At 40.6% G+C, this 18,987-nt stretch overlaps 1 protein-coding gene across 2 annotated transcripts; it reads right to left on the reverse strand.

Moving 5' to 3' along the window:
* Window positions 1–5,414: 5,414 nt before the first annotated feature.
* Window positions 5,415–7,780, reverse strand: LOC128931948 (calponin-2-like). Of its 2 annotated transcripts, XM_054254957.2 has the most exons (2): window positions 7,105–7,780; window positions 5,415–7,014 (listed from the first exon to the last, which is right to left on the reverse strand). In XM_054254957.2, exons 1-2 carry the CDS (start codon window positions 7,756–7,758, stop codon window positions 6,829–6,831), a joined length of 840 nt encoding a protein of 279 aa, XP_054110932.1. In that variant the 5' UTR covers window positions 7,759–7,780; the 3' UTR covers window positions 5,415–6,828. The 2 variants fall into 2 exon arrangements, with proteins under 2 accessions (XP_054110932.1, XP_054110931.1); XM_054254956.2 differs by having other exon boundaries at window positions 5,415–7,780.
* Between the last annotated feature and the right edge of the window lie 11,207 nt (window positions 7,781–18,987).

Consider the following 18,987-nt stretch of genomic DNA (forward strand, 5'->3'; position numbering starts at 1 on the left):
GAGAAAGCTTTAGATTCACTTTCTGAAATAAAGCAGTTACCTTTTATTTTTAGGTTTCACCATTGTCCTTCCCTCTGTTGGCAGAAATATATCACATGATGTTAGATCACTACGTCTCTATTCTTCATAGAATTTAGTTCATTTAGTAGCATAATCACTCTTTTCTACAGAAATGAGCCTAGAACTATGCTTCAATTTTAGTGCTCTCAATACCTGCTCATTCTAGTTACTCAAGTGGTTGTGGATTGATTAGCAAAAGATTTAGATGTTTTGGTCATCTTCTTAAATATAAAACTGAATAGTTCACATCTCCCATTCATACTAAATTTACTTGTACATGGAGGCAATGCGTTATAATGCATCATGAAGTGATAGTTTAAGATTTTGTTAACTTTTTTTTTTAACATGACTATTTTATCAAGCATGCAAGATCAATCTGATAACTGGTTGTTTTCTGTGTCATACCTATAAAAGCCATCTTAATCATGGAATAGGTTTTATTTATTATTATTTTTCTATAGTCATGTTATTCTCATACAAGCATAAGTGCATTTACGGTCAGTGTTAACAGGCTTCCCCATGTAAGATGAAACTGGCCTTTGGGTCCTTCATTCCTAGCCAGTCCGAACCATTCAAACTGAGGGTCGACATGGCAGTAAAAGTCTTCTTTAAAGCATCACCTTTGAGACTCACTGACTCCTAGGAAAAACTATACCCAATGCTAAATCTGCTGGAAAAACTAACAAAAATATAATTCTTTATTTAAAATATTTTTTGCTTTGTTGTATGAACCAAAATTTTTAGGGTTGGCCACCAACTTGAATGGTTAAAATCTGGGTCATAAGGGCCGTGTAAAAACAGTAGCATCTGGCTGGTATGATGGCTCATGCCTGTACTTTCAGGACTTTGGGAGGTTGAGGCAGGAGGATCACTTGAGTTCAAGCCTGTAGTGAGCTATGATTGCACTACAGCACTCCAGCCCAAGCAACAGAGCAAGACCCTGTCTCAAACCAACAACAACAATGACAAAACAGGAACATCTGCCATTACTCATTTTCAGTGAAATTGTCTTTAAACTCCTTGTATCATCTTCATGGGCAGGTGGTCACGGACCCTTCATGTGTGCATCCTTCTGATGGTCTTCTGCCAGCTTCAGAGCTCAGATTACTGTTTCTCAACATACCAATGAGGATGTGGACACTTATGAGCTACTGAGGTTGGTGTAGCCATTATTTTGCTCTATTACCACACTAAAATGGAAAATGCTACCTTAAGTCAAAAAGGAAGGCGAGCAAAAATTTTTTTTAAAGAGGGTAACTGTGCTGTGTGTTTTCTGAGGCTTCCCTAATAGTAAAGATAGTTTGTTTGAGTCACTGTTAAATATGTCACTTCCTCCACATTTTCTTCAAAAATTCAGAGAGAAGCTTTGGAAAGGCTGTGTCAGGAGATAATAAGATGTATCCTGAGCTCCACTTAGAATGCCTCTCCTTCTGTCATTTAGGGTTGATGGCTTCCTTAATTTGTTTTGACTGCTGTAACAAAATATCATAAACTGAGTGTCTTGAAAACAACAGAAATTTATTTCTTGTAGTTCTGGAAGATGGGAAATGGAAGATCCAGGTGCTGGCAGATTCAGTGTCTGGTGACGGCCTGTTTCCTACTTTGTAGATGATGTCTTCTTGCTGTGTCCTCACATGGTGGAAAGGCAATGCAGCTCTCTGGGGCCTCTTATAGTTAAATAAGGGTTTGAATCCCATTCGTGAGGACTCTACCCTTATGACCTGATCACCTTTCAAAGGCCCTACCTTCTAATACCATCATCTTAGGGGTTAGGATTTCCACATCTGAATTTTGGGGAATGCAAACATTTAGAACATAGCAATGACTTTAGCAAGTGTCCTCTAAATCTCTCTCCTCTGGAGCCACTTTCCCGTTTATTGTAATCCTTTCTTTGTCCAGTAAAGTCAGGAACATCTGTGATTCCACAGATGCATAGGACAGTTTTTCTGGGGAGCAAGTAACCTGGGCTAGTGCTTGTACTCATCTTTTCAAAGATGTTTATCAGGTTCTTTTGTAAGTAAAGTACTGTGATGTGCCTAAATTTACAGAACTAGCTACACAATTTCCACCTTTATTCCTAGACCCTTGCTATATCTTACTGTCAGGAGCACTATTTGATGTTTCCTCTCTTATAAGGACTAAGTTGTATACTCTTGTTTCTTGCTGTTCATCTCTATCCTACTAGAATATCATAAAACGTTTGTCTCATTTGTGCTTCTAAAACTCTTTTCTGTGCTGTTGCTTTAATGAATGCCAGTTTCTTACTCCTCTTTATATGAATATGCTAAGTTTCTTCACTGTCATTTGGACAATCTTTTATCCTCACTTTCAAAAATCTTCCAAAACCCCATCCTTCCCTATCTTTTTCTGCCCCATCTCCAGATTCTCCCCACCATACCCATCTGCTTGAGCCTGGCTTACTGCTCCTTTTTTTAGAGTGTTTATCTCTCCCATCCCATGTGGACCCATAGGTTCTCCACTTCCTCATCTGAGATGCCTTTTTCCCCTTCCCCTTGCTCCAATCAGTCTTTAAGCTTCAATCCAATTTCCCCTACCTTCTTTAGGAGGCTTTTCATGGTTATTTCTGATTTTTTACTTCATTCTTTTTTGAACAGTTCTATAACTTGTTTCCAGAACTCCTCATTGGCCACTTGATAATCATCAATAATCTAATATGTTTTCTTATTGTTCCAAGGAGATTATACATTTTGAAAGACAGGATCCACCATTTCAGCTTCTCATCCTTCTGTCCTCCTGACTTTAGCACAGGGCCTTCCTGTGAGAGGTACTTAGTACACATCTGTTGAGCAAATGGCCTGCAGCATCTGGTGGTAGACTGCTCTGTATCAAAGATGGGAATTTGTTGTCTGCTGCCCGGTGGACAGCTTGTCCTTTTCCACAGGCTGGAGGGGTGTGACAGCATGTGAGTGGCAGTTGCTGATTCAGTTGACTGCTTGGCATAATTGGAATTTACCTGTTATGAGGAGGTCACCTGGCCCTGGCTGCAGCTCAGTGATATTCTGTTAGGTATTTTGGAAACTTTGTCCACTAACTCCCATGTGAGGTATTGTTTTTCACGTTATCTGTCTCCAATATGTATTCAACTTCATTATCCTACTTATTATCAGTAGGAATTATACCTCACACTTGTAACAAAGTGCTTTCCAGTATATTTTTTGCATTTGAACTTCCAAAAAACCAGATGAGGAGTGAAGAGCATGTAATGTCGAACTGATCCTCAGAAGACTTAGATGATTAATTGGCTTAACTCACAAAGTTTTCTGTTTATCCATCCAATTTCATACTATCATCAGTTTTTTTAAAAATTGCAGATAGTATGAAAATTGCAGCAGATTGGGCTGGGTGTGGTGGCTCACACCTGTAATCCCATCACTTTGGGATGCTGAGGCAGGTGGATCACTTGAGGCCAGGAGGTTTGAGACTAGACTGGCCAACATGGCAAAACCTCTTCTCAACTAAAAATATGAAACAAAAATAGTGGGTGTGGTGATGCATGCCTATATCCCAGCTACTTGGGAGGCTGAGGCATGAGAATCATTTGTACCTGGGAGTCAGAGGTTGCAGTGAGCCGAGATTGTGCCACTGCACTCCAGCCTAGACAACAGAGCCAGACTCTGTCTCATTTTTAAAAAAAAAAAATAGCAGTTTGTATTTGATGTAGAGTTTGTTGTTTTTTGTTTGTTTTGTTTTCCCTGCTAAGTAATTCTCTACTTCTCCTCATCTCTCATGAGAGCTTCTGCTTTGTTCTGGTTTCCCATGAATCAGGAATACCTTAGTGCAACCCATTTCTTGCCTTGATGTTTTGTGATACAGGTAGAGTATCCCTAATCCAACAATTCGAAATCTAAAATGCTCTAAAATCTCACACTTTTTGAGCACTGACTTGATGCTCAAAGGAAATGTTCACTGGAGCATTTTGGATTTCATATTTTCAAATTAGGGATGCTGAATATAATGTGCATATTCCCAAATCTGAAAATATCCAAAATCTAAAACACTTGTGGTCGCAGGCATTTTGAATCAAGGATACTCAACCCTGTATCTAGTATGTACATCTCTGCTCTCACTATTGATGATATAGTATAGAGGTTGACAAACTATTTCTATAAAGGGCTAGAGTATAAATATTTTAAGCTTTGTAAGCCATGGGGTCTTTGTAATACCCACTCAACTTTGCTACTGTAGCACAAAGTCAGCAATAGGTAATACATAAACAAATGAGGTGACTGTTCTAACAAAACTTTTATAAACAGTGAAATTTGATTTATCTGTTAAGTGTTATGGGTCATTAAACATTCTTTTTATTTTACTTTTTAGAATCATGTAAAAGTGTAAAAATCATTCTTAGACTGTATGCTTTGTAAATACAGGTAGTAGGCCAGATTTGGCCTGCAGACTATAATTTGCCAACCCTTGAAACAGTGTATGAAAGTAGAGCCTAGACGTCAGCCAGGGTACTTTAATTAGAGACAAAACAGGCTTTGAGCCCAGTTCCATGACCTGTGGAATATCAAAGCTGTCCCTAAGTTTCCTGTTGGCCTTTGGTGGACAAATGCTCTTATGGTCTCCTGCCTCTCCTGGCTCCTCCCTCCTTATGTCTACTGTCTTTTTGTCTTTTCTACACCTTGCTAACTCTCCTAGGAAACACATGGCCTTACTGAGTTCCTTGATGACGTCTCTACCCAAAAAAATTATTCTTAAACAAAACAAACTTTATAGAAGATTTCAAAGGAGGAGTTGGTCACCAAAATCCAGATAACATCCAATGAAATTGTGACATTACACTTCTTAAAATGTCATTCTATCGCTTCATCCCTTTCTTTGTTCCCCTCAAATAAGATTTTGTTCTCTTTAAAAGGACTGCCTCAACTTTTCGCAAAACATTATCTTTTCTCTCCTGTTAAATGTTGGACAATCATTTTTTCATTCACTCAACATCTGTTTATTGAACATCTAATACAGTGCTGTCCAAGAAAACTTTCTGCAATGGTGCAACTGTTCTCTCTCTCTGCTGTCCAAGACAGTAGCCACTAGCCACATGTAACTCTTCAGCACTTGAAATGTAGGTATAGTTTGGTATCCCTTATGTAAAATGCTTGGGACCAGAAGGGTTTTGGATTTAGGATTTTTGTTTAGATGTTAGAGTATTTGCATCATATATACTTACCAGTTCAGCATCTTTAATTTAAAAATTAAAACTCTGAAATGCTCATTGGAGCATCATGTTGGTACTCAAAGTTTGAGATTTGGCAGCATTACAGATACTAGATTTTTGACTTAGGAACACTCAACCTGTAGTGAGACTGACAAACTAAATTTTAAACTATGCTTAATTTTATTATTATTTTTTTTCTTCTTACACGCGGGCTTTATTGCATTTGGTCCACAGTAGGGTTTCACATTATCTCACGGAGCAGGGGCCCCGGGGTGAGGAGACGGAGTAGTAGAGCCGGTCAGGTCCAGAAGGGGAGGAGGAGGGCTGGGGCTCCTGAAAACCTACTGAGGGGCCAGGCACAGGGGCTCACGCCTGTAATCCTAACACTTGGGGAGGCCGAGGCGGGGGTGGGGGGGGGGTGGATCACCTGAGGCCAGGAGTTCGAGACCAGCCTGGCCACCATGGTGAAACCCTGTCTCTACCAAAAATACAAAAAGTAGCCAGCGTGCTGGAGCACCTGCCGTCCCAGCTACGTGGGAGGCTGAGGTGCTGTGAGTGAAGGTTGCCCCACGGCACTCCAGCCCGTGCAACAGGCCACGGGGAGGGTGGGGTAGCGTGGAGACGGGGTCAGGCTTGGCCCCGACAACTCAGAATTCCGCTTCCTTGTGCAGGCCTCAGTTTCCCCACCAGGCCCCCAGGGAAGGTCTGAGGGTCGGAGGGACATCCAGCCACTTGGGAGCCTAAGACATTCAGCATCATGGCCAGGCTCCCTTTCCAGGGGACTCATTGCCCGGCACCCTCCCCACTGTCCCCGCCCCATTCCTTGGCCACGGTGGTGGTGGGGGGGGGGGGGGGGAAGGGGAGTATTTTTCTTTTGTTACTACTTCCTGAAACTTTTGCGGGTACAGAAACCACAAACTGATCGGGTGACGAAAGTGAGAAGAGACGAGGCAACCGGAAATCTTCGGGGACTGGTTCCCTCCAAGCCCAGGCCTCTTCTCCCCAGCACGGCTCGGCCCACAGCCTGGACGTGCCATCAGGGGCTCTGACCCTACAGGTATCACGATACAGCCTTGACCCCTTCCCCTCCCAGCCCGGTGGCTCAGTCCTGGGAAGGACCAACGGGGAGAAAGCCCTGCTGCCTGATCCCAGCAACCACTCACAGACCCTCAGCTGCATGGCAGCACTGAACAGGTTAATAAAAAAAGATGAAAACACAGGGCCGGGCGCGGTGGCTCAATCCTGTAATCCCAGCACTTTGGGAGGCCGAGGCGGGTGGATCACGAGGTCAGGAGATCGAGACCATCCTGGTCAACATGGTGAAACCCCGTCTTTACTAAAAATACAAAAATTAGCTGGGCACGGAGTGTGCGCCTGTAATCCCAGCTACTCGGGAGGCTGAGGCAGGAGAATCGCTTGAACCCAGGAGGTGGAGGTTGCGGTGAGCCGAGATCGCGCCATTGCACTCCAGCCTGGGTAACAAGAGAGAAACTCCGTCTCAAAAAAAAAAAAAAAAAAAAAAAATGGTGAAAACAGAAAAACCCAGACGGGGAGATGGGGAGACGACGTGGGGAGAGAGCGTGCTGGGAGCCTCAGTAGCCCGCCTCCTTCTGGTGGTAAGGGGGATATTCAGGGACCTCCTCCGGGCCCGGGCAGTCGCCAGCATCGGAGGGAGCCCCGTCAGCCACTGTGCCCTGTGGGCAGTACTTGGGGTCGTATATCTGCCGGCCCAGGCCGAAGACCTGGCCGCTCTGGTTGGCGCCCTGGGTGTAGCCCATCTGCAGGGACATGGAGGAGTTATCACACTCGTCGGTTCCCAGTTTGGTGTCATAGATATGCCGCCGCGTCTCGGGAGCCGTCATGCCCACCTGGCTGGCACACTTGTTGGTGCCCATCTGGAGGCTGATGGTCGAGTGGTCCATGGGGGGCAGGATATGGTTCTTGGGGTCGTAGAGATGCCTCCTCGTGCCATATGCGGTCATGCCCGACTGGCTGGCACATTTGTTGGTGCCCATCTGCAGCCCGATGACGCACTGGCCGGCCTTCATGGTGGCGTCGTCGAAGTTCCGCTCCTGCTTCTCCGAGTACTTGACGCCGATGTCCACCCCGCTCTGCAGCCCCTTGGTCTTGGCCTTTCCCGCCAGGGCGAGCAGAGACATCTGCACCTGCGTCATGTTCCCGCTCTCAAACAGGTCATTGGCCTCGAACAGGTCCACGGCGTTGATGCCGTAGCTGACCATGGCCTTGATGAAGTTGGAGAGGTTTTCTAGCTGATGCCAGTTCTGCATGGAGCGGTTGATCTTGGGGACTGAGCCTGGCTGGAGCTTGTTCATGAGTGTGCATAAGATAATCCCGTCCTTCAGGCCCTTCTGTAAGTCGGGGCCGACGGAGAGCCCGGTGAGTCCCTCAATCCAGCTTCGGAGCTCTGCCTCCTTCTGCGGGTCATACTTGGACAGGAGCCGGTTCTTGACCTCGGCCGACAGCCCGTACGAGGGGCCCTTGTTGAACTGCGTGGAGCTCATGGCTGGCGGGACGGGGCCGGACGGGTATGCTTAATTTTAATCAGCTTAAATTTAAATAGCTACACATGGCTACTGCTACCACATTGGGCAGCATAGAACTAATATGGGCAGGCCACTTAGATGCCCTAAGAGGCTCTATAAATGCTTGATTCCTAAAACATAAGACAATATTTGGTCTGGGCCCTCATAGCCACTGTGTAGAATTTAATTAAAACTCAACAGTTTATCATGGCTGCCTTGTAATCAATAACTTTCAAAGCTTTCACTTTTCCCTCCTGTCAAGTAGCTGAAGATAGTACCTGGCTTTTTTTCTTTTTTGAGATGGAGTTTCTTTCTTGTCACCCAGGCTGGAGTACAACGGTGTGATCTTGGCTCACTTCAACCTCCACTTCCCAGGTTCAAGTGATTCTCCTGCCTCAGCCTCCTGAGTAGCTGGGATTACAGGTGCATGCCACCAAGCCCAGTTCATTTTTGTATTTTTAGTAGAGACAGAGTTTCACCATGTTGGCCAGGCTGAACTCCTGATCTCAAGTGATCTGACCTCGAACTCCTGACCTCAAGTGAACCACCTGCCTTGGCCTCCCAAAGTGCTAGGATTACAGGCATGAGCCACCGCACCTGGCTGGTATCTGGCTTTTAAGGTTCTCTCTTATTTTTCAAATTGGTTGTATGCAAATGCAAAGGTTATTTTCCCTCAAGAGCACATTCCTCACACAAAGTACATCTTCAGCCATGTGTCCAAATGCTTTATTGATTCTAGTTGTTTATTCACTAAAAGCATAGGCACAACAGCTGGTCTTTGTTCTTAATGCCTCTCCATTTAGGCTGAATATTTCATCTTAAATGCTGCTTTACTAGTTAATATGGAATGATCCATATGGAAACTATCCTATGGAAATATTGGTTGTTTGTGTATGATTATTGATCTAGTGGGATTAAGAAGGCTGTGAAATATTGTTAAGACATTTGTCAGAAATGTCGATAGATACTTAATCATTGTCAACATTGGCTGTAAAGCCAAACTTTTGGAATTGTCACAAGAATATAATTAAGCTGTATATTGTTACAAAACTGGAATTATTATTGCCTGGCCACTTGGTACATCCTGCCAGAGGGTGTGATAAACATATATATATATATATATATATATATATATATATATATATATATATATATATTGATCTTGGGGAAACCTGAATCTACAACCCAAGAGGCTAAATTAGTGTTGGAATTTACTACAAAATTGTGAGTCAAGAAGAAGATGATGTCTAAAAGGGCCAGTATGTTCAGGAGACTGATTCATTCTAGGCTTCCCCAGTTGTTTGAGTCACTTAGCAAGTGATGTGGATGTAAGGTTGTTGGAGTCTTTAAGATATAGCTATAAAAACTTTCCAAATTAAAAAATAGATTGGCTCCAAACTACTTTAGACCTTGTTATATAATAACCACTTAACAAAAGTTAGTTCCCTTTTTTCCCCTTTGCTTCCTGGCTTTTGGTACTTCAGTTCTTAAGAAGGTACCACCCTATAGGAGTCCTTTACTGGGGATGCCATGACCAGACCACCTACCTCCATGGAATGGAGGTAACCTAGAGGAATTTGGGGGCAGGATGTAGGGAAAATCTAACTCTGTACAAGCTGCTCCAAGCAGAGTCCCAGCATAGCAAATGCAATTCCTCTCTACTGTAAGTATTGTAAACCCAGAACACAAAAAATTCTTATACAGATAGTTTCAGGAAACATGAGCTCAAACTCAAAACCATTAAATGCCAGAACATATAAGCCACCATAACCAAGAATTCGCAGAAACAATAAACTGAAGAATTAGAATATGGACTTTGGAAACATTTGATTAAAATGAGAAACTCTGTCAGTAAGTGAAACAGCAGTTAGACCTAGCTGAAAGGAAATTTATAAACTATAAATTAAATCTGAAGAAATTACCCAAAATGCATGACAGAGATAAACGAGATAAAAAAGAAAGATCTATAATACGGAAGTTTATATTCGGTTAAGAATTTCAGAAAAAGACAATGGAATAAAGAAAGGTAATATCCAAGAAAACACTGAGAAATTTCCAAAATGGTAGGAAGGTTTAAATTCTCAGGTCCAGAAACCCAAACAAATCCCAAACCAGATAAATAAAAGTAATAGTTTACTTAGATACATTGATGTAAAGTGGCACAGAAAAGTTTATAAAAGTTTCTAGGAAAAAAGACAAATTATGCTAAAATTAGACTCACATGTTAACTTTTCAGCAAAATCACTGAAAGCTAGAAAATAGTGACATATCTTCAAAATGCTGAGGGAAAATAACTGCCAACTTTTAGAACTGTACACTCACTGAAACGATTTTTTAAACAAATAAAAGCCAAGAATGTTTAAGTGCTATACATACAAAATAAAATGCAATGTCTAAGTTAAAGGATAATTTACAAATTGTTCTCTATAAACATGTTACTTCTATAATCAAAAATAAAAACTGTCACTCATATGTGTAACACTGTGAGTGAATAATGTTGTAGATTAAAATAAAAAGTATTTTTTCATTTCAAATTTCTATGACCAGTGCCTAGCACAGGACCTGGTAGAGGACAGATGAGCAACAAATATTTGTTGACTGACTGAATATTTAACATCATTAAATATTTTTCCATCTATTTGACTCTTCCCATGTGGGTGTTCATTTAAGCATGTCGTTTTCTAAAGCTGCCAAATAAATCAGAGCTCTGATGTTCATCTACTAATAACTAACTTAGTCTGTCTCAGTTTGGAGAACTAATAAGAGGTATTTTAAATAAATCTAATGTCACACTGAAAGATAGTTGCTGATAATGTAGTAGGAAAGAAAAGGGATTTCAAGTCCCATCACATAGGTAACAGCTCATGTTCAATTCCATGAGGGTCAATAATGTCTATGAAAGTGTAGAACTGTGGGGCGGGGTGGGGGGGTGTGTGGGGGAGGGAGGGAATACTGCTTTGCTGAGGAAAAAAAAGATCTTAAACTACATTTTGGCAGTACGGGTAAGGAGCCACTGAAGTTTTAACCCTTGAGTTATTCCCGCCCCATTCATGTTCTCGTCCAATGAGAGGAGTTCTTTCAAACTTCCTCAAGAGTGATTGATCTTTGACCCTGATACTGGATTGGCTACTTGGTCCACAGCCCTGAGTTACAGAGCCCACGCCTCTCAGCTCTTTCCGCTGGATTTTGGGACAAACAAGCCTCACCTGGCTTTCTGTACCTTGCCCGCAGGAAAATCAAACTTTACACTTGAAATCCCTCTAGTTCCCAGATGCAGGCGTGGCGCCGAGAAACTCCTGCCTTTGAAACCACGCGCCTTGTGGACCCAGGAAGAGAAGTCCCTCGGTATGGCTACTTAACTAGACGTCTCAAGAGGGTTTCACACTGTTTTCACTCTATAATATTTTACTGCAAGAATAATTTTGGTAATAGCTCCATTGTTCCCATCAACAAAAGAGCTACAGCGATATCTTTAGTGTGCCTTCACTGGGACTTTTTGAATCTCATTGTTGTCTGAGTCCACCATTAGGGCTGACTTCACCTTTAGGCATGGGAGGCACTAGGGCCCACAATACTTTTAGGGCTTCATGAAAATGTTTTCATTTTAATGTCTTTTAAATTAAAAAAGAACTTAATAATGAATATAATAATAAATGGATAATTTTATTTGTCTTTATACCAACTCAGTCACAAATTATAAATTTTTATTATTTTTTATGGAAGAAAGCAAAGAAGTCATAATACGGCCCTACCTGCTTTAGGTTCAGATATACGGGAATTTATAAAACTTCAGATTAGATAAAACCTGGGAGATACTACAAAAGTCTCTGCATTTAGTTAGAAGTCAATAGTTAAACTTAGAAATACAGTTACATTTTGAGACTTAAATTAGTAAAATGAATGTAATAAATGCCAATAATTGGCAAAAATGACCTTAAAATATAGGAAGCCTCAGGAGAAACACTGTTGGGATATCAGTGGTAGTAACTGTGATCATTATTGAGCATTTATTATGTACCAGGTGCTGCACTAAGTGTGTTATGTGCATTATCTCATTTCATGCTCACAATAACCTTATAAGTGAGCATTATTATTACGAACTTCATTTATAGAAGATGAAACTTAAACTTATAAAGATTAAGTTAACTTGTTGAATATCATGCATTTGTTAAGTGGCAGAAAGAGGATTTGAACATAGAGTTTGATTTGGGAGAATGCAATAATGCCCCCAACAAAAGCTCCTCGTCTTGTGAAAGTACACTAAAGCCTCCGTGGCATTAGCAGAGCTCCGCAAAGGCAGGGTGAATCTGCATGAAGCATAGGGAAGAACGGCAGGGACAAGGTGGACTCCAAATGGATTAAAGCTAAGCTGAAAGGTAAAACTCTAAGGCTAATAGAAGAAAATGTAATTTGTTTTATGACCAAGTATTAGATAAGAACCTCTTCAGCATGTCACAAACCAGTGGAACTCTGTAGTCTGCCAATCAGCATGATTCCCAGGTTAAGTAATTGTCAATGGGCCTTTCATGAGGAACTCCTGAACAAATTTTAAAGTTATTAATAGACTGACAAAGTTGTAGAAATGCAATTGGGGAAGATTTTGCTTTTCTAAAATCAAAGTTTTCAATGGTTAGTGAACAAGAGCATGAAATACTTTGAAATTAGTTGTAATGAATATAAAGAAGTGACCATTCCAACAAACTTATATTAAAGAGGGTAGCAACAGATAATGGGATATCAGGACTGAAGTAGAGAAGAAAAAAAAAATAAGAAAACTTTCTTTAGCCATGCTGCTAAGGGTTCCAAAGATTTGCAGTGCATTGGAAGTCATAAATATGTGTGCATAAAGTTTGTGTGTGAGGCGAACGTGATAACCACTACACTACGGAAACCACATAAAGTTTGTAGCGTAGTAAATAACTATGCACAAGCTAATTTAGAGTAATTTGTTTATAGTTCATATTACATATGGTCTTCATTAAGTTATTCTCTTCATTAAGTTATGAATGTAACTTATCGAAGATTTTTTGTGACCCTTATTAAAAGTTGAATTAATGAGATCCTCTGGTATTCATGTCTATATCAGATTGACCACATTGTTGTAGTCACCATGTCTTTTATTCTTTGGTGCTTTGACATCTTGGGCCTTGCTGACCCTGGAGAGAGTACTCCTTTCAGGGTTAACTAATTTCTAGAGATAAACAACTCACCTGGAAGTGTGCCTGTCATATGCTCACCAACCAATTCAGAGCCTATACCCTCTCAACCACCTAACTTTATTGAGCTCTCACACATGGGACCGCTATCCATCTGCTCTAATCACCCAGGGTCAGGTACCAGACAACTGGGGATATCCCTTTGCCCTAGAGCCCACTGAAATTATTCAAACAAGTCAATTTTAGGCATGCTTACCCTGCCACACCGAATTTTTCCCACAGAAACCACATAAAGGCTCTTGTTCACATTTCCCCCATGGCTCCCTCTGCCTCCTGACCAACCCAGGTGCCTCTCCATGTGGCCCCCATGATGTGAAGTGCCTCCTCTCTGAATCTCTATGTATGACAAATAATCTTTTCAATGGCAATTATTTTCTGATCTGTCAGCCTTGCTGTACTTAGATAATTATCTGCCTTTCAAAATAATTGGTTATTATTTTTAAGATTCTGGTAATCCGGGTAGGAAGAACAGGTTACAAGCTTTCTTCCCTGCATTAGACATCTCGGGTTGTCATAACAAAATATCATCAACTGGATGGCTTTAAACAACAGAATGTATTTTCTTACTGTTCTGATGGTGGGAGTCTGAGCTTAATGCCTCCAGCATGGTCAAGTTCTCGTGTGGGCTCTCTTTCTGGCTTACAGATGACCACTTTTTTTATTGTGTCCCACATGGCAGAGACAGACAGAAGAGCATGCTTTCTGGTGTCCCTTTTCATACAGGCACTAATCCTATACTGGGCACCCCAATTCATGACATTATCTAACCCTAATTATCTCCCAAAGGCCTCATCTCCAAATACCATCACATGGGGTGGGGAGTAGGGCTTCAATATAAGAATTTTGAGAGCACAAAAATATTTGGTCCACAGCATCTCCTCAGCCAGGTTTATTCTTATTTGGGTATGTGATACTCATTACAAAAGAGCTTGGGAGTGTTTTTTTTCCATGCTGGTTAGAGAAGAAGGACACACAATCTAGCAAATATTCATGTTTTGGCCACTAGATGAAGAATATCTGTGGCTGGGTGAAAACAGTGAAATATATCAAGTGTATGGGGCAAAGCAAGGGAGAAGGGGCCATGCTTTGGCCTGACTCCTTTCCTGCTAGTTAGTGAGGGAAAGCTGAAGAATGCAATGTGGAGAAGTGAGGGTGCGAATGCTCTTGAGAAATTAAATTCAGGATGACTAGTTGATACAAAATAAGGGTTAAACTATTTTTTAAAGAACATGAATTATTCTCATGGACTAGTTGAAAATTTGGTGAACGAAAGAGGAAATAAAATTATATCTTAGGCTGTGATGTATATTCAATTTTAGATATTTTAGGAGACAAGAAGCCTGAGACCCCACTGGTCCTCCCCTCAGCACCACAGAACCAGACTTCACTCCCTTCCAGACCCAGTAAGAGTCAATTGCAGAGCAGTTTACTCACATCCAGGAGAAATCTGGAGAAAGAGTGATGCCTGCTACTATGAAATGGGACATTTATAATTCATCACAGAAGGAATGAGCCTTCATCATTTCTATAGAAAGTAGACGTGCCTCTTCTCTCATCTACAAAATTGGGATAATAATAGCATTCACCTTTAAAGGTTGTTGTCAGTTTATATATACACACACATATATATGTGTGTGTGTGTGTATATATATATATGAAGCTAAAGCACTGGACATTCAGCCTAGTTGGCTCATTGTGACTGCCCTAAGTGTTAGCTATTACTACTGCCCACATAACATTTTACAGATGAGGAAACTGAGACTTTAAGAGAGACGAAATCTCTATTCCAGGGGTTATATAGTTAATATGTGGCTGGGCTGGGCTCCAACTTAAATCTGAACCCCAAATCCACATACTCAACACTATTCCGCTTCCTCTAGTGCAATAGAGGTCATTCAGTTTTGTATTACAGCACTGAAACCTGTATGATTTATCCATCAAACTCCCACTTTCCTTTGTTCCAATTCCCTGCTTTGTCATGCAACCTTTTGTGCCTTCCCAAGATCCTGTGTCAGAGGGGTGCTCTGAATAACAGTGGATGATCACTCATTAGAAAGGAATATTCCTGTCTGGGCACAGTGGGTTATGTCTGTAATCCTAGCACTTGGAGAGGCTGAGGCAGGTGGATCACTTGAGATCAGGAGTTTGAGACTAGCCTGGCCAACATAGCAAAACCCATCTCTACTAAAAAAAAAATACAGAAATTAGCCGGGTGTGGTGGTGTGCACCTGTAGTCCCAGCTACATGGGAGGCTGAGGCAGGAGAATCACTTGAACCCAGGAGGCGGAGGTTGGAGTGAGGAGAGATTGCACCACTGCACTCCAGCCTGGGGGACAGAGAGAGACTTAGTCTAAAAAAAAAAGAAAGAAAGAAAGAAGGAAGGGAGGGAGAGAGGGGATATTCCTGACATTTTTGTCTTTTTTTTCTGTCAAGCGGGGAGGCATTTTTTGCCAATTTATTCCAGCATTGTGCCCTGTAATGGTAGACATTACCATCACGTAAAGTTACCATTTACCATTACATACATATTTGTGGGCTAAACAAAATTTCTTAAAAATTTATGTGAATTTTACACTCAGTTCTCTCATATAGTATTAGTAATTTTAATATAAAATTGGTTAAATGGACTCCTATGTAAAATTTAGACTCCAGAAACTTCCCACTGTTTATGTACTGGTTAGATTTTCTAACACGTGACTCTGGAAGGGAGTGAACTCTGATTCTGTGGTGCAGACGGGAGGACCAGTGGGGTCTCAGTGCTCCTTGTTTCCTAAGAAATGTTCACATTTCTCAGTTGAACAGTGTAAGCAGAAGCTTTAAAATGTTTGTTGAATTGAATTAAACAGTGTAATGTAATGTAAAAAGTATTTGTTCCAAATGCCAAATAATTAAGAAATATAGTCAAAACAGAGAGAGGCAGCTTTTATCCCTCAGAAGCCTGAAATAACATATCGGAGAATTACTGTAAATAAGATAAGGCCTCCAAAATGCATTGTACTCACATTTCCTGATGTTTCCCCTACCTTCTCCAATTCTCGTGTTCAAGTTGTGGTGTGATTGCATTAACATGCTTGTAGCCAGTTGCTCCGAAAGCCCACACACAGAATCCCACACAAGGAAAAGTGCCTCCCAGTTTCCATTTTGGCAGATATTTTAGCCTATGAGATTTTAGACCTGTGCTCATTCTCATGATTGTGTAGTAAAAAAGGTAAAGGATTTTATAAGTAACTAACACCTAGCATTAATATCTAGCTACGAAGGAAGTATAATTCAGTTTTTATTGACACGCTTCACAGAGATTTCTAAGATGGCCAAGGAGAATAGCAGATTAATAAAAAGCCTTAGGAAATAAGTAAATTGCTGAATGAGCATGTAAATAAATAAAACACCCCTAACTCTTGCCCTCTGCTAAAATAGATTCTAATGCTAAGGGACTCAAAGAAAGAATTTCCTAAACAACATTCCTAAACCAGAAGATGCTAAATGCTTCCCAAAGTAAATATCTCCATGATAAGCTGATAATGGAATGCATTGTAACATAGAACTGTCTGGAGTCTGTATGGGGAAATGTGTTCATGCAAAAACCAGGTGCTCTGCATTATAACCTCTAACAATAATCCAATTGAAAACGCCAAAGTGCATTTTCACCAAGCAAGGACTTCCTCCTTTACATCTTTTATGTATCCTAGCAAGTGTCTTAATGTTTTTGAATGGAGAAGGGACAGTAGAACAGCACACAGAACCACATGATGGAATTTTCTATTTCTGTAGTAGCGCTTCCCTCAATAGCTCTTAAATTCCTAGTATAATGTAGATTTAAATGTCAGCAAAGTAAGAGTTAGTTGCACATGTACTAGGTCAGGTATGAAAGAGTGCTTTATATTTTTTTCCTTGAATATTTGCTTATATTTAACCTTCCTTACTGCTTACAAAACTAACAAAGAGACAGGATTTTCTCTAATCTGGCTTTGACAATGTAATGGGATGCCTTGTGTATATTGCCCCTTTTTCAATACTTATCAAACGACACTGTTCCTTGCATTGGAACTCTCTGAAACAGCCATTGTGTGATTTATGGCTTGGCTGTCTTTCTAGTGCTACCAAGTATTTTCTGTTGCACTTGGCTGAGATTGTATATATGCAGTAAAATCACTGAAGTGAGGAAGAGCTGCCTGCCTGCTGCTCCCGCAAGGCAAACAGCATTCAGAAGGGCAACTCACCATGGATTCTATAACATTTCAGTCACACTGTGATGGTGCACACAGGTTTAATCAACTTCACCACAGACATAATTCATGGTGGATCCCTTTTGCTTCACTTATAATCAGAATGAATACACATAGGAAGCTCATTTAGCCCGCACCATTCCTCATCGGCTGCAATAAACATTGATTGTATTTTCCAGGGTCAGAAATGATGAAATCAGTATCTAACATGGCAAATTGTATTTGCCCATACTGTTTCATTCAGATTCCCTGACAAATTTTAAACCTTTCACATTGCATTTATTTTAAGGATTAAGTTTGTGAGCTTATAGATTTAAATGTCTGCAAAGTAAGAATTAGTTGCACATGAAACTGACTCTATTAAATTTTAAAGAGAGAGTAGGCATTATTAAACTCCACACATGGAAGTATTGAATTATTTTATTGTTATGATCCACTAACTCATTCATTGATTAATTTGTTAATCATTTCTTTATGTTCATATATTAACATAGCATCTAGTATTTTTCAGAGAGCTTGAAAGTAAAAGGTTATGTATTAATCTGTTTGTGATACTATAACAAAATACCTGAGACTGGGTAATTTATAAACAGAAGTTTGGTTTCTCATAGTTCTGGAGGCTGGGAAGTCCAAGATCAAGGCATCAGCATTAGGGGACAAATTCTGTGTCCTCACATGGTGGAGGAGCAAAAGAGCAAAGAGGCCTACACTACTTGTCTCCAGCCCTTTTATAAAGCACTAGTCCATGCATGAGGTAGAGTCCTCATGCCTTAATCAGTTTCCCAAAGGCCCCCCCTTCTTAATACCCCCACAATGGGGACTAACCTTCAACATGAATTTTGGAGACATGTTCAAACCATAGTAGGCATCGACATATACAAATGGCTTCAAATAATAAAACTTTATAAAAATGTTATATTAGAAACTACTTTTTTGTTTCACTTTATCCATTCATTCACAAAATGTAAGGTAATTACTGTGTGTGGCCCAAGATCTGTGCTAAGAACTGTGTGGATTCAAGTAAGAACCAGCCTCCATTCTCTAGGAGCTCACAGTTCACTGAAAAAGAGAGAGACACATAAAAACAAGAGAACTCATAAAGAAGTCACAGATGAGGTTATCTCATCCACAGTAACCTCACAGGTGATCTCCTGCTCCACGGGCCGTGTTGAGGAGCAGAAGAGGCAGAAATCAGAGACAAGAGAAATGCCATCTCTGAAATGGCTCAAGGTATTTTTAGGAATGATGAAAAATTATAGTGCTTGAAACAGGAATAAAAAGAAAAGCTACCAGAAAAATGCAAGGAGGAGCCAAAATATAAAAAGCTATCTATACCATACTATGATGCCTAGACCACTGGCAATTAAACAACTGCATGTCAAATAAAAAATTTTCACCCTGTATTATATTTTATTGCGTTAATATAATTTATTTTTATGGTAAAATTAATTATATTAATGATAAGTCAGTAGTGCTACACTAGATCTCATTGATTTCCAAAGGTTACTTATTCTGCTCTTGAACCTCTCTGTGAATGTTTTTAGTTCTTTAAAATGTTGTAAGAACTGTTTAAGACTCAGAAGACATGGGTCCAATTGGCCTTCGATAGGTTTGTAACCTTACATAGGCTATATGATTTTCCTAAGATCTGGTCCCTTACTTGTCAAATAGGGTTAATGATTCCATACTTCCAAACTAGCTCACAGGATTGTGGTAAAAATTAGGTTAAATATTGTGCATGAATTATTTTTAAGGCAGTGGAACAT

Source organism: Callithrix jacchus, chromosome 4 (genome assembly GCF_049354715.1).
Source record: "Callithrix jacchus isolate 240 chromosome 4, calJac240_pri, whole genome shotgun sequence".
Lineage (NCBI taxonomy): Eukaryota > Metazoa > Chordata > Mammalia > Primates > Cebidae > Callithrix > Callithrix jacchus.